The sequence below is a fragment of the Nelusetta ayraudi genome, unplaced genomic scaffold (genome assembly GCF_046127955.1).
Source record: "Nelusetta ayraudi isolate G7.1 ecotype Tasmania unplaced genomic scaffold, CSIRO-AGI_Nayr_v1 ptg000151l, whole genome shotgun sequence".
Lineage (NCBI taxonomy): Eukaryota > Metazoa > Chordata > Actinopteri > Tetraodontiformes > Monacanthidae > Nelusetta > Nelusetta ayraudi.
In genome coordinates, this window is record NW_027466201.1 from 1,837,562 (window position 1) to 1,852,009 (window position 14,448).

The 14,448-nt window shown below is 45.8% G+C and overlaps 1 protein-coding gene across 10 annotated transcripts in view; it reads left to right on the forward strand.

Moving 5' to 3' along the window:
* Positions 1-14,448, forward strand: part of utrn (utrophin) — a 174,958-nt gene that overhangs the window by 122,082 nt on the left and 38,428 nt on the right. For all 10 annotated transcript variants that reach the window (XM_076013511.1, XM_076013516.1, XM_076013512.1 and 7 more), the window contains 5 exons: positions 928-988; positions 8,985-9,046; positions 10,167-10,241; positions 12,627-12,828; positions 14,246-14,331. In XM_076013511.1, the coding sequence (XP_075869626.1) occupies positions 928-988; positions 8,985-9,046; positions 10,167-10,241; positions 12,627-12,828; positions 14,246-14,331 (486 nt within the window). The remainder of the gene's footprint in view (positions 1-927; positions 989-8,984; positions 9,047-10,166; positions 10,242-12,626; positions 12,829-14,245; positions 14,332-14,448) is intronic.

The following is a 14,448-nucleotide window of genomic DNA, read 5'->3' on the forward strand; positions in this document are numbered from 1 at the left end:
TACTGTCTTTTCATCTCCATCTGAGAGATCCGTGTCGGGGAGGAGGGGACGTGGGAGGGCGATAAATCAGCCACCGTTTGCTTTATTTTTGTTTATTTATTTATTTTCATGCCTGTGGCGCGTTATCCCAGCGGCTGGATGGTTTTGCTTTTTTGGTGTTTTTTTTTTTTGACAGCTTTCTCCAGATGTCATTTTTAATCCTCCGGTGATGTCATTCACAGTTTTCGGAGTAAACAAACGACCCTTTTGCTTATTTTCTTTTTTCCCCACCGTCTTTGTTTTCTTCCTTTTTTTTGGTGAAAATTTGTCTTGATCTGAAAGAGCATGTGTCGCAAAATCGAAATAAAGCTATCAAATCAAATCAAAATTCAAAAGTACACATAGTCATTTCCATTAGGTTGGTTACACAAAAAAGTTTTCCAACTAACTTGCACAACTTGAACTTGCTTTATGTGTGTTATGACACGTAAAAAAAAACAATGGTCCCAATGTATCGTGTAAAGTTCCATCTTACAGGTTTATATTTCCTCCTTTGTCCATTTTGCCCAGATACACTAAAACTCCACTTTCCAACTTTTCTGTTAAATTTTCATGCACACTTTCTGTTCTATTCCCCTCTGCCTGAACCCACTTTTTAACATCCCCCTTGCGATTGTTTTTATTGTTGTTGTGGTTTTTATTTTTAACTTGCAACCAATAGAAGGCAAAGTCTTTGTTTCTCCCCCCCCCCAATTTCATCCACAGTAAAGTGGCCTGGCAATGGTAATATAGAAGGGCGACAAAAACAATGCAGATGATTTCAAACAAGCCGCAGACACTGAACGGATTACTGTAGTGCACAGTCGAACATTGCAATCTTCATTCAAATGTTTTTTTTATTTCTTTGATTATGCATTTCTGTCTCTCTTCCTCCTCTTGTGTGTGCAGCATCTGTGGAGCTCCCCTGGCAGCGCGCCGTTTCCCAGAATAAGGTCCCGTATTACATCAAGTAAGTGGCGAGAAATTGCTCCGCCAGCCACGTCGGAATTGTCTGTGTTTTGTGTTTGTACGTGTTGTTTGTGTACGCCACTTTTGTGTAAGTCATCACTGCACGCGATTATGCATCGGGAGCGCGGCGAGCAGGAGATGATGTCGAAAACGGTGTTTGCCGTGCAGGAAGTGGGTGTTTGGGGGGGTGGCGAATCGAAAATACCTTTGTTGCACTGTATTGACATCTATACGTGAGAGCAGAAGAGTCTGGTGGATTCATGGGTGTTACACATAAGACTACATCGCAATTTTTCAGCACTTTTCATGTCCCTTAAAGCCGGTTTGATAGCATACGAAGCAAAGACATGTCTGCATATCTGACGGGAGATGATGCTTGTGAGCCTCTTTAAGATCATGTTCTGCTAAATTATCTTGCTGCTAAGGTTGTGTTTTTTTCAGCTTTGGTATCAGCTGAAGAGAATCCAATCCACAATTTAAATAAACACAAAGGTTACATTGAAATATACATATTAAAACAAAGGATACGACACATAGGACATAATAAATACACATTTCTGTGCAACAACAGAGAATGCTTGGTCCCCTCTGGTCAGCTGGCCTGAGAGATCGGCTGGGTGCGTAGGGGTGCAGAAGCTCAGAGTCAGTCAGGTTTTATTTTTGCCGGCTGCCTTAACCGCCTTGAGAAGCTCGTTTTTACCACAGCTCTAGTCTGGCTGTCAAACTTTAAGTCCGCGTCCACTTTTATCCCCTGATCGTTAACAGTGGGTGTGGCGCACTGCGCCAAGGAGCCCAGGTCGACCGGGGAGGTCACGGTGCCATCACTTCTGACTTTTTCTCATTAAATGTAAAAAGTTTCCAGCCATCCAGGCCTCGACGTCATCCAAGGAATTTAGCAGTGGCTCAAGCGAGAAGGAATCAGCCTTTTTAAGGGGAACATAGATCTGGCAGTCATCTGCATAATAATGGTATAAAATGCCGTGCTTCCGGAGGAATAGAAGACTGACTTTGTTGTTTCCGAGCAGGCTAAGCAACATGGCAACTGTGCTTGAATTTAGAGCTACCATGTGCCGAATGCCTTAAAATAATCACAGTCGATTTAAAGCTGCGATTTAAAGGACACGTGTGCTCAGTGGTCCTAACTGGAGGTAATAGAGCTAGTTTCTGGAAGGTCAATGTGAATTCCAGCAGTAAATGTTGTCATACCACTTTCTTTTTTTTTCGGAGATCAAAAATTAGTGTGATCACGTAATCTCCCTTTTTTTTCGCTCCTGTCTGAGGCTCCATCTGTCGAAGGCTTCAAGCAGGTTCATTCATGCCTCCAAAGCTTTGAAGGAAAACTCCACACTTCATGATTCCTCATGACTCATTTATGGCCCGTGACCTCTCCATCATGTGGGTTAATTTAATCAGATAGAGATCAAATATCAAGTCTCCCTCCACTGTTGCATGATCTTTGACCTAAAACTGACAACCTCCCATCTCTATCCACGGTTTATTTAGCTGTGTATAGACCTGAATTAATGTTGGCGATTTTATTTTATGATACAATAATGATATAACTCTTTTAATTTGCTAATTTTCTGCTTCAGTCTTTCCACCCGTCTTTGATCACTCACTCCCCTGCATATTCCTTGCACGTACCTGACTGATTCGATGAGGTTGTCTCCCCAGGTTTTCCTCTTTCTTTTCCATTAGAATTCAAGGCATTTCACCTCCCCATTTTACATTCAGTCCTTCATGATCGCCTCGTTTTGAATAGGTAATAGCTGAATTCCCGGGTAGCTTTCACTTGTAATTGTAACTTTAATAACTTCAGCTGCACGTCTGGCTGCCCATTTTAATTTTTTGTCAAATAGGGTTAAAAAACAGGTGGAGTCAGAGAGAAGATCTGAGTGGGTGCAGTGTTGTTGTTTTTTTTTTTAACCTAAATGCATCTTTTCCGAGACAGCGGCGCTTGCTCCGGCCACATCAGCAAAAATGTCAGATTACAGAATCATATCTGCCGCTTTCTTCCATGTCTATTTATTCCTGTTTGCTTACATTAACACTATTTACATGTGTGCATCCTCCACATCTTCTTCTCTTCTTTCTTTCTGTCAGCATGACAGCACCGCCTACAGGCCTGGCATAGATTCTGCAGCGCTTTTAGTGGTTTCATGTCTTGATCTGATGTTTCCAAAGTGATTTTTTTTTTTTCCCAAGGAAAAAAAAATATATTTTTGATCACCCAGTGTGGACAAGACCTTAGACACCTGGGGGGGGGCACTGTTTAGAGCGGGACGGCGGAGGAACACCTGTGCTGTGTTTTGTTCCGTGGCCCGGTGAGAGACGGGGATCAGAGATGAAAGCCAGAGACAGGGGAGACGACTTTGAGCTTCTAACCACCACAGCGTCGGCAACAGCCTGTGATCACAGATGTGCCCAAGCGGTGAAGCTGAATCCGCCCACGCGGGCAAACAAATCTCATGTGCATAAGGGCACTCACACTGCCTGGCAAAAAAAAAAGAAAAAGGAAAACAACACTTGCATAAGGACACAGAACTCTCCGCTGGTTGGACCTTTGAGAGAATCTGACTTTTCCGTCAACTCTCCAAGTTGTCATCTTAAGTCTTTTTTTTATTTTTTTTATTTTATTTTCAAAAGAGGACAGTCTCGTGTACCCTGCACACTCACGCCGGCCTAATTTGCCACCAGGGAAAAAAAAAAGAAGTGAATTCCAAATCCATCATCAGGACTAATCGCAGGTTGCTCTCAGTGCTCTGACAGCCCCGGGACACCCGCGCCGCTCTTTTGACACATCGTTCCCACCCGAACCCTTGTCCTCGCCCGGCCTTCATCTCCTCTCAGGCTCCCCAGCCTCTTTTTTTCTCTGGCCAGACAAAAGGGGCCTTGATTAAAACCGCTGCTCGTCCACCCCCTGTCGCGAGGAGCCGAGGCGACATATTGAGGAGGAAATCAAACGGCTTCACGCTCCTCGGCGTGTTGTCCCATTTCACCCGTCCTGGCACTCCTGGGGTGGGCTCGCATGCCTCTCGGCCATTTTGTGAGAAATAAAGTACGACGGCGTATCTTCAAAGATTAGGGGAAAGTATCCTATTCTTTCCCGGGTTTTCTTTTGCGTGGCCTGAATGTGCCGCGGTTGGGACGCCTCATCCCTCCCTCGGAGGTTCGGTTGTTCCCGGAAGCCGGGGCTCAGGATGTGCGGGAGGCTTTTAAATCCCAGCCGATGTTGGGAAATCGGGTTACGTGCGGTACGTGAAGAGAAACTTCAAAGATTTTCACCCTCTCTCTTGTCATCTCGAGCGTTAAAATAATGGCGCGTCGCAACTCTGTGGGGGGGGGGGGGGTTGTGGGATAGCGCCAAGATAATCCTCACAGAGGAGGCTGTTCGGGAGGTTTAAGCCCGGATCTGTAAACCTCTCAGTCTACCTGGTAATCTAGGCCAAGCACGGGCGCAAAGTAGATCTCGGGACAGAACCCCCCCATCCGGGCCTGAGACTTGTGTGTTCTGGATATCGCCGTTATTTATTATGCAGGCGGCTCAGTTATGGGAAAGAGCGACGCGCGTAGAGGCGGTATTTCCAGAGCGAGAGGCGAAGGGGTTAGTGTTTTAAAGCAGGGGTGTCAAACGTACGGCCCGGCCCTCGAGATGATTTTGCCAAGTATAAAAACGAGCTGCAATTTTTCAGTGAAAGAAACTGCTGTTCTACACTTGATGTCGCAATATCGTTTCTGCTTCGCAAACAAACTTAATACCGTAGTAGAAGTGCAGCCACTCCGAAGCTACGTTGTCTTTATACCTACCCTATCACGTCTATTGGCCGCCCTCATTGCCCCAAAATGTTTGCTATTGGCTATTCTCATTGCCCCAAAATGTCTGCTATTGGCTATTCTCATTGCCCCAAAATGTCTCCTATTAGCTACCCTCATTGCCCCAAAATGTCTCCTATTAGCTACCCTCTTAGTCCGAAAATGTCTCCTGTTGGCTATCCTCATTGCCCAAAAATGTCTCTGTCAAAACAGAGAAAGTGGATGCAGAGTGCTCAAACAACACGAACAAAGTGAAACAGAGAAAACAATCAGAAGTTGTTATTTTTGCGTTATTATTACCATATTTTACCAGTCCGACCCACTAGGGAATAGATTTTCCTCCATGTGGCCCGTGAACTAAAATGAGTTTGACACCCCTGTTTTAAAGAGCAAAACCAGAACTGTTGGGCTTGTCGCTGAGGTGAATCAGTCCTCAGCTGTCAGAGATGCTCCCCGACAACTCTTTCAAGGCTCTTGTCAGCGAGAAAACAACAACAACAACAACGTCAACAAAACCATCCTGGAATCTTCTCCCATCTTGTTTACTGTCATAATTCGGGCTCTTCGGATGGATTTGCATGCCGTCATATATTTTTGTTCACTCATGATTATTCAGTGCGCTTTCTAGTGTTTGTCATTGCCATCTCCCAGCAGCAGACTATAAGGGGCTGCAGCCGCAGACACATTTGATAGGGTGTCGAGTGGAGCTGAGGCCATATACTGTTGGTGTAGCTCTGAGGGCTTTTACTAGCAACGTTCTGATATTTGCAGTAATGGCAGAAAGAGGCAAGTGAATCGAGGTAATTGGAAAGACTGGATATGAACTTAAAATAACCTGAAGAAAACCTGCAGTTATAGCCTGACTCCATGACCCCATTTGCTTTGCCGTTTCCTCCTCCCAGATGCTATTTGCTGATGTTAAGAAGTAAAATGGTGTGTGCACTACCAGTCGTATCACAATTCAGCCGGTGGGAGGAAGACGTGAGCGTTCATTGCCCGTTGCTGTGGTTCACTACTGTCTCCGAGTTCATCAACTTCCGTCCTGCTCCATGGAAGTTGATGAAGCTCCCTTGGCAGGATTCGACTTCGAGTCATATTACCAATAAGAAATCAAAGTGCGAAGCAGTTATTCTTATTATATTCAAAAAGCAATACTTGCTCTCATTGAAAGCCTAGAGTCTTTCGTGTAAATTGAGCTGAACTGATCAAATTTGTAATAAATATGCAGTTTGTCGAAATAACGTGGAAATTAGTTTAACATGTTACACCCAGGTATAAAAGACTAAACCATCCTTTAGGCTTTACAGCAGGATTTTACATTACCTTTGACTTCTCTTGGAACAAGTAGTATTTTTAATATCTTCATTTGTCCAGTATTATTGAGCCTGTATGGTTGGAATGAAAGCCAGTGGGACTGTTGCACTAACGGCTAAAATGATAAGACGCAGACAGCGGAGCTTTATTGGCCACCGACAACTCGCTTTACATTCTAATATAATAATAAAGACCATCAGTGGTGGCTTAACTGATATACTTTTCCTTTTGCTTTGGGCCCTGCCATCATGTTTCGTCCTCCGCTCACAGTCCCAGTCATGAGCACATTATTAATCAGTAGATTCTCACTGTGAGTTCTTCCATGTGATGTATCCATTGACGTTATTCATGCAGCGAGAGAGTTTTTTTAAAATTATTATTATTTGAATAAAGAAGGCAGTGAAAGGAGGCAGTAGACGCAGCGATACGGACGATAGAAGAATAAATCCTAGTCAGAGAACCGAAGTCGGACAGAATCCTCCCTTTTCTTCGAGTGAAGGCAGCGAGATGAAACGGAGGGGACGAGACGGAGAGCTCGGTTTGGGCTCCCCGCTGCGGCTCTCTGTCTCTCCCATCGTCTCGTGCGTCAGGCAGGCGCTTGCATTGTGCAGCGTGGATTTTTTTATTTATTTCCGTGACGTGTAGGCGAGTGCGACTTGTTGACGAGCCCGTATTTCGACGGGACGCTGCGGCTCGCATAATGCATCGGTTTAACAAAAAAAACAGAACGACAAAGAACATGTCCAACACATTACAAGTGTGTCCTTGGATAACGTAGCATCAGTGCTGCTGCTCAGAGTGAAAAGTGCTGCCAAGCTGTTATTTTTCTGTTGGACGCGACCAACAATCAAATTTACTTTTTTTTTTACTACAAAAACAACAACAACGAAAGTTTCAGCAATCAAGTGCAAAACGTGATCCAAACACAAGTAAATTCTCTCAAGCCACGCTAAACCCTAAAGCAACGGCTAACTCAAATACAGATCAGAATGTAAATCATCCTTTTAATCGCATTTTTTCAACGGGAAAGTGAACGTTGTGTCCAATAAAACAACGTACTGTTACGTATCTTTGCGCATTTTTTAGTGGTTGTGCGGTAATTCGGAAACTTTTCTCGTGGTTACACAGCATATACGTGCGTATCACACAGACTACACCACCATGTGCCGCCTGTCCGGCACCACCAACCTCACCACGTTCAACCGCATTTCAGTGCAATCAGTTGCTGCCATCTGATTGGTTAATTTCTTCAAACTTGCGTCTACCAGATAATGAGTCCCAATTCACATTCTCAGTCCAGTTTTATCATCCAGAAAAGAGCCAAACTAGCCGAAGTCTGAGAACATGACTAAGACGATTGAAAATCTCTGGATTTTTGCGGTTTCACTTCTTGAAGCTCATCAGGGACGTTCTGCGTGTCTCTTTTAGAGGCTTTTATAAATCTGACGGCTGAAAACATTAATATTCATACGCTCTGATCTCTCTTTACCTGCCGTCAAGCGTTTCTCCGGCTGCGCTGCCCGTCGTGTTGTTAACAGCTTTGTGGCGAATGTCTTCGACGCCGACTTCCGCGAGCGGCATATCAAAGGGGAGAACGCTGAAGGACACTCGCGGCCGACAAAGTTGACTCCCCTCTTATGAGCCGAAGGAATAAGCGGAGGAAAAGCTCCCGAGCTTTTCTTTGTTTCTTTCTTTTTCTTTTTTCTTTTGATGAAAACGCAGACCGCCTCTGGACTCGCGCGTTGAAGAAATATGACACACGGACACGTTTCTCGCAGTCTTTGAGTTGAGTTGATGTGGGTTTTTTTTTCCTTGCACTTCAGTCAGAAAAACCTCTACAGGATTCTTTTGGCCTTGGTGGTTTGTATTTTTTCTGTATCTCAGCGGGGAATCTTTTCTTGCTTTTTTTCACCCCACCTCCCTGACACACATAACGGCGAATCTCTGAAATCTCTCTTGTCATTTCACTCGTGCTCTCCGTATCCTTGTCTAAATAAGACACAACCCGGCCTTTACTCGGGCGGGCACCAGGCATTAACCGCTTCCCCCCCCTCGTCCTCATCGGTCGGCACGGCCGGCGAATAACAATGAACCGCCGGGGCGAGGTTGGGAGGAAGGGAGCCTCGTACCTCCGCTCCGGCTCTCGCCTGACTTCCTGCCTGTCAGCGGCGAGCGCGGAAGCCCACAGAGGATCCTCCCGGCTCAGAACCAGACTTCACATTTCACAAAAAAAACAAAGCGAAGGAAAAAAAAAAAAAAAAAAATCCTTCCAGAAACGTCCCTTAGAACACGTCCGACGCTCAGAAGTCATCCTGACGCGCGCACGCACGTGCACGTCGCACCAGCCGGAGCTTTAAAACGCCGACGCTAATTGGCGGTCGCGGCATGCTGGGAAATGGAGAGGCGCCGCCGTCCGTTTGATTTGATCGGCCTTCTTTTTTTTTCTTTTTCTTTCTAGCGTGTCGCCTCTTCATTTATTTATTTATCCTTGTCAGATTGTTCTGGTTGTTTTTTTTTGAAGCCGCAGTGTAAACTGGGAGTTGAGACTCGGGATCCGCGCGCCTCAGATGTTGCGCTCTGGCAGATTGGCGCAAGGATATCAAATAAATAGATAAATAAATAAGCGTGTAAATCCCCAATGAAGCCGTCAACGTCTGCGTGTGTCAGTGGTGTGCGACGGCTCGGAGTGTGTGTTTGTTTTTTGCCTTTGAGTCCTCAGAGCACTTTTGCCTTGTTTTGTGTGTGTGTGTGTGTGTTTGTATTTGTGTGCGTGTTTGTATCGTCACTGGCTCCCATTGGAAGCGCGTCACCACTGTTTTTCCCTCAGTCTAATGGTTTCTCCTCTGTTGTTGTGTGTTTCTTTTTCCCAGTCACCAGTCGCAGACGACCTGCTGGGATCACCCCAAGATGACGGAGCTGTACCAGTCGCTAGGTGAGGAGTCGATCGAATTCACGACACGTGCCGAAGCCCTTCATTGGTACCGGGGGTGACGCTCGGCGTGCGTCCCTGCCCTGCGGCAACCCCAACTGCCTGGAAACAAAATAGACAAAGACGAGTCGAGCACAAAAGAACTTTACTGCTCTTCTTCTCTAGTTTTTTTTTTTTTTTTTTCATTGCTTTGACCAGCTGCAAGTTGTTGCATTGTTGCATCCGTGGCTCCGCCTTAGAACAGCTCACTCCACTTGTGATTGGCCAGTTCCAGTCACTTACTGTACTTGCTAGTGCTAGCTAGCGGGGAAGATGGCTACGAGCGCTATGGTTAAGCTCCGCCCACATTTAAAAGAGACAAACGCCTGCAGAGGCATCACTGTGATAATCAGCTCAACTTGTGATGTAGGAAGTGGAGCAAAATCTGAACGGCTCATTTTACTGCAGCAAGACAAGTCCTTTTTCGCACTTGCTGCCTTAGTTGGTGTGCTAGTAATGTTTTTTTTTATTATAGGGCCCCTTTAATATGTGATTGTAACACAACAGACACAGGCAGAACAGGCCATCTCCATTCCCAAAAGGTGCCATTGGGAATCAAACCCACAACCTTCTTACTTTACGCTTCCGTTCGTCCTCTCAGAGACACACACAGTAGGAAAAAAAATTGATTCCAATTAGATTGGATTCCTGCTTTGTGTTTGGTGTTGCGGTACTCACGTCTCATGTCAGTGATGATGCTCAGATGAGAGACATGACACATTATATTTTGTATGATATATTCAGGAACTTTAATAGCACAAACCATGTTCTACCTCATGACTGAGTTTTACCCCTGGCTGAATTTCTTATCTATGTTTTACCTCATTTAAACTCAAATTGCGTACTTGTGTGTTGTTGATGTCGCTTTCAAATGGAATCCACACGCATGCGTCCGTCCCTTCAAGGTGGCCGACCGTGAATTTCGAGGGGGACCGGGGTAAAAATTACACAGCTCCCCCGACTTAGCTCCCCTCAGTCCTCGCTGGCGACAACAAACACTCAGGCAGATTCCTCTTTTGGCAGGTTTCTGATTTTACGAATGTGTGTTTTCTCACCGTCTGTCTGCCCTTTTATCTGCCTGCAGCCGACCTGAACAATGTGAGGTTCTCGGCTTATCGGACTGCCATGAAGATCCGCCGGCTACAGAAAGCTCTTTGCTGTGAGTAACTCACTCACACACACACACACACACACACACACACCTTAATACCTGCAGCCTCGGTTTGCCTCTTTTGAAGTCTGGAAAACGGGATGAAGTTGTGATTTGAAGCTCTGCCAGACCAGTGTGCCAAACCAGAGCGGCAGCCAAAGATATTTCGCCTTTCAAAATGACACACACGCTCTCCATCTGTTTGTGTGTGTGTGTGTGCGTGCGTGCACGTGTTCTTTTTTTTTCCCCTTTCAAATTAACATTCACAGCTGGTGCCCGTGTTCGCCTTGTTAAGCCTGGCCTCATTTGTCGTAAACAGGTGGGGTTTACTGCACAACGTTTTTTCCCGACGGCCGCCGCTGAGAATCAGCCACGTGTGCAACGGCGAGCGTGACGATCGAGACGACTTCTTTAATCAGCCCGTCTCGGCTGCGGTGGTAATAGCCCGCGAATGTTGGGTATTAACCAGCCGCCGGTATTATTACACCAGCTAACGCTGTGAGACCCCGCCTCTCTATTACGCCCTGGTGCTTTTCTGTTGCACATGTGCGCGCGTGTGCACGTGCGTGCGCACGCCGCGGCCCATGCACCTGAATAATCCAGAGCGTAATATTGTAGTTTGTTGGTCGTTAATTAGCTGGAATGATTTGCAGCATTTGGGTACAGTATCTGCTATTGCCCTGCAGATTGCAGATGTGTGTGTGTGTGCGTGCTTGGCGATAGCAATACATTACTCCCAGCAATTTCTTTCTTTCTTTCTTTTTTTTTTTTACTCTACTTACTATTTACTGAGCAATTTCAACAACACAATTCAATTTCGGCGGCAAGATTAGAACAGCCACAACCCCACGAAAAGCATGCACGCACACAAAGGCACACACAAACGCGTAGGCGTATCAGCTGCTATTGCACGGATTTGTGAATAGTCCGTGCTGGCAGACCTGCGCGCTACTATATGGACAATATTTGCACGTCTCTGTGTGTATCCTACCACACATGACCTGGATTGTATAAAACTGTCTAATTGGGTTAAGTCCACGCCAAGGGGGCTCTCAAAGCACAAATGAGCTTCCGCTGCATTAGCGTGAACGTGCCACAACCTCCTCGGCGGCGTAAAAGTCCGAGAGCAAAGTCAGAAGAAGAGGTTTCTGGAAAACGGCGGCTGCTGGGCGATTTTTTTTTTTTCCCCTTTTTTTTGTCCCCCCTGCTCCACATGGATGCACCCCAGTAATTAGTTATTTCGTAGGGAGCAAGGGAGCCACAGGGGCGTGCAAAGAAAAAGAGGAGGGTGGTGGTGGTGGTGGTGGGACGGGGGGGGGGGGGGGGATTAAGGAGGGAGGAGAGGCGGCACAGAAATGATTTTTCAAGAGGGACACGATTCCGAGCCAGAGGAAGGGATGCAGGGGCGAGCAGCCGAGGGGTCTGTGCTTCACTGAAACAATTATCCCTTGTCTCACGTCACTGGGTCTCCTCTTGAGCGAGATTCAACATAATAGGAGAATGTTTATATAGTCTGTTTGGTCACTTTGCCTGTGTCAGGATCAGGAGCTCCACAAGGACGTGCGCTTGGCCCAATTTGATTGGAGTCATCAAACAAAAACAAACACAGAAATGGAAAACACGCGGTGGCTGATTTGCAGGGAGATAATTGCTTTTCCCAAAAAAGTCAACCAAACTTAATTAGTGTCAGAACTGGTTCCATATTTTTAGTGTTGTTTATTACACAAGTCCTTGCGTAATTAAAACATTCTCCACTGGTCACCTGCAGGTGAATGCACATCCACATGCTTTTCGACGAGTTGTGTGTTTCCGGCAGTTGGATCATGCGCTTATAACATTGTCGTCCCTGAAGAATTAATTAGCTGGTTGTGTTTCATCCTTTCCCCACCTCCTTATTTCCAGGAACTATAAATTGATTGCCGGCGCCCTGAATTAACAGAAGGTGGAACTCTCTGTCTGACTCTTTCACACGTTCCCCCAGTTTGTCCTTTTGAATTCGACCCCCCCCCGTCCTATTAATATTTCAACACAATGATCCGTCTCCCCTCCCCTGCCCCGCCCCCTCTGCTCTCCATGGCAGATGTTCCCTTTTTGTTGTTTTGAGCTATTTTGGACAAAGTATCAATCAACCCTATGCTTCAAAGTGCTTCCATAAATAACGTGTTCCATTTTTTTGCTCCGCTCATTCACTTCAGAATTTTTAACAATGTAGGGGAAAAAAAGGTGAGAGTTTGGAAAGTTCAAATAACATGTCAGAGAGGCAACGAATGGATTTGACCTGCCCTTTTTCTGCAACGGATCTTTTCTTTTTTCTTTTTACCTCCCCGTTCCTCTTGATCTTAACCTTTTCCCTCCTTGTTCCTCTCTTCTTTCACCTCGCCTCTTGCCCCGCAGTGGACCTGTTGCGCCTGAACGTGGCCGAGTACACCTTCGAGCAGCACAGGCTGACGAACAACAACCAGCTGCTGAGCGTCCCCGACATCATCAACTGCCTGACGTCCGTTTACGACGGCCTGGAGCAGGAGCACAAGGACCTTGTCAACGTGCCGCTCTGCGTGGACATGTGCCTCAACTGGCTGCTCAATGTTTACGACACGTACGTTGTTTTCCCGTCGCGGAATTTGTGTGTGTCTTTCTCCTCTCCCGTGGGCTTCATGTACGAACGCGAGCGAGATAAAGGGGATAACAGGATTTATCGTCCTTCAGAATGTCTTGACAGAATTCACTGTGTATTGTAGCAAAACTCGATGTTGTAGTTTACAATTGCAGATTTTATCCGACCAAATACTCATTGTAGTTTTTTGCTTTTATAAGCTGCATTTCTATTACCCCTAGAATTGCGCAAAACCCAAATATCGCAGTAAAAAACTGTTAAAGGAAGCACCTAAATTTTGAAAAACCTCTTTCTTGACCCACTCATGAGGTGGTTTTTCAGATGTATCAATATAGAGATATAATGCAACCTTTTTCGCATTTCTGGGTCATTGGACGTGACGCATGTGGTCACGTGACCAGTTCACTTCAAGTGAAAATGGGGCGATATGTTTGGACGGAGGAGGAGACGGAATATTTTTTACATGTAATCAAAGACCACAAATAAAACAACCATTCTTGACAGCAATGTTGAAACTTTAGAAATATCGCTTTTATTTTGCTGGGCACAGACACAAACTTCTCCAACACACAACAGTAAGCAGTTTAACAGCACAGCTTGCTAAAAATAGAAATTCATCGCAAAGTGTATTTTTTTTTTATCCAAGCAGCAAAATTAAAAACAGTATTTAATCTGATGTATCACCTGAGCGCTGAGGATTTTTCTACCTACACTTGCTGCATCAAAAAGAGCTTTTGTTGCCTTTCAGACAAATTTTTGGAGACGCAGATAATTAATTTTGCAGGTGGGAGGGTTTGTGCAAACGCTAAGCTCGTTAGCCGTCAGGAAACATTAAAACGTTGCTGTGCAGGGAATTATTTGGAATTAGAAGATGCGGGGGGATGAAGTGGAGTCCCACCCCTGACCATAAGTGTCGGCAATCAAAGTGGCGGCCTAAATGTTGAGTTTGTGAGGAAAGAAAATGATACAATGCTTTTGTACAGAGTGATTAGCAATTGGGACGCCCTCCTGCGTGCAATATTATTGGATATTAAATTATTTCTGCTCTTTGTTGTGTATCTTCCCGGACAGACGTGCTATTTTCGTACCAGCCTCTTTTCTTCTCTCCTTTCCTTAAGCATCATTTGTGCACCAGCGAGTCTCAGGCCGGCGTTCCAATTCGATTTTGCAAGTGCTGCATTCATTTAAGCTCAATACAAATGTGGTTAGCTAAACGCTCCGGAGCTTCGCGCTCGCGTGTCCCAGACGTCTCCGTCCGCCCGGAGAAGCGCATGATGCACGATGATGCGCCTCCAAATTCACATATGATCTAAAAGCCGTCGTGCAGACGCGCACCAGAGCGAAGTGAAGGAGAACTGACGTGACGTCTGTGTTTGTGCTGTGTTTGTGTTCTCTGCAGTGGTCGCAGCGGAAAGATCCGCGTCCAGTCCATGAAGATCGGTTTGCTGTCGCTCTGCAAGGGACACCTGGAGGAGAAATACAAATGTAAGTACCGGTGAGAGGGTGAAATATCCCCTGCTGCCCAGTCAGGTCTCCGCCGTGGCCGCCGTCCCAGCAGTGTTAATCAAAGTCATGGGGAGGTAGACAGCGGCGGAACGGCCC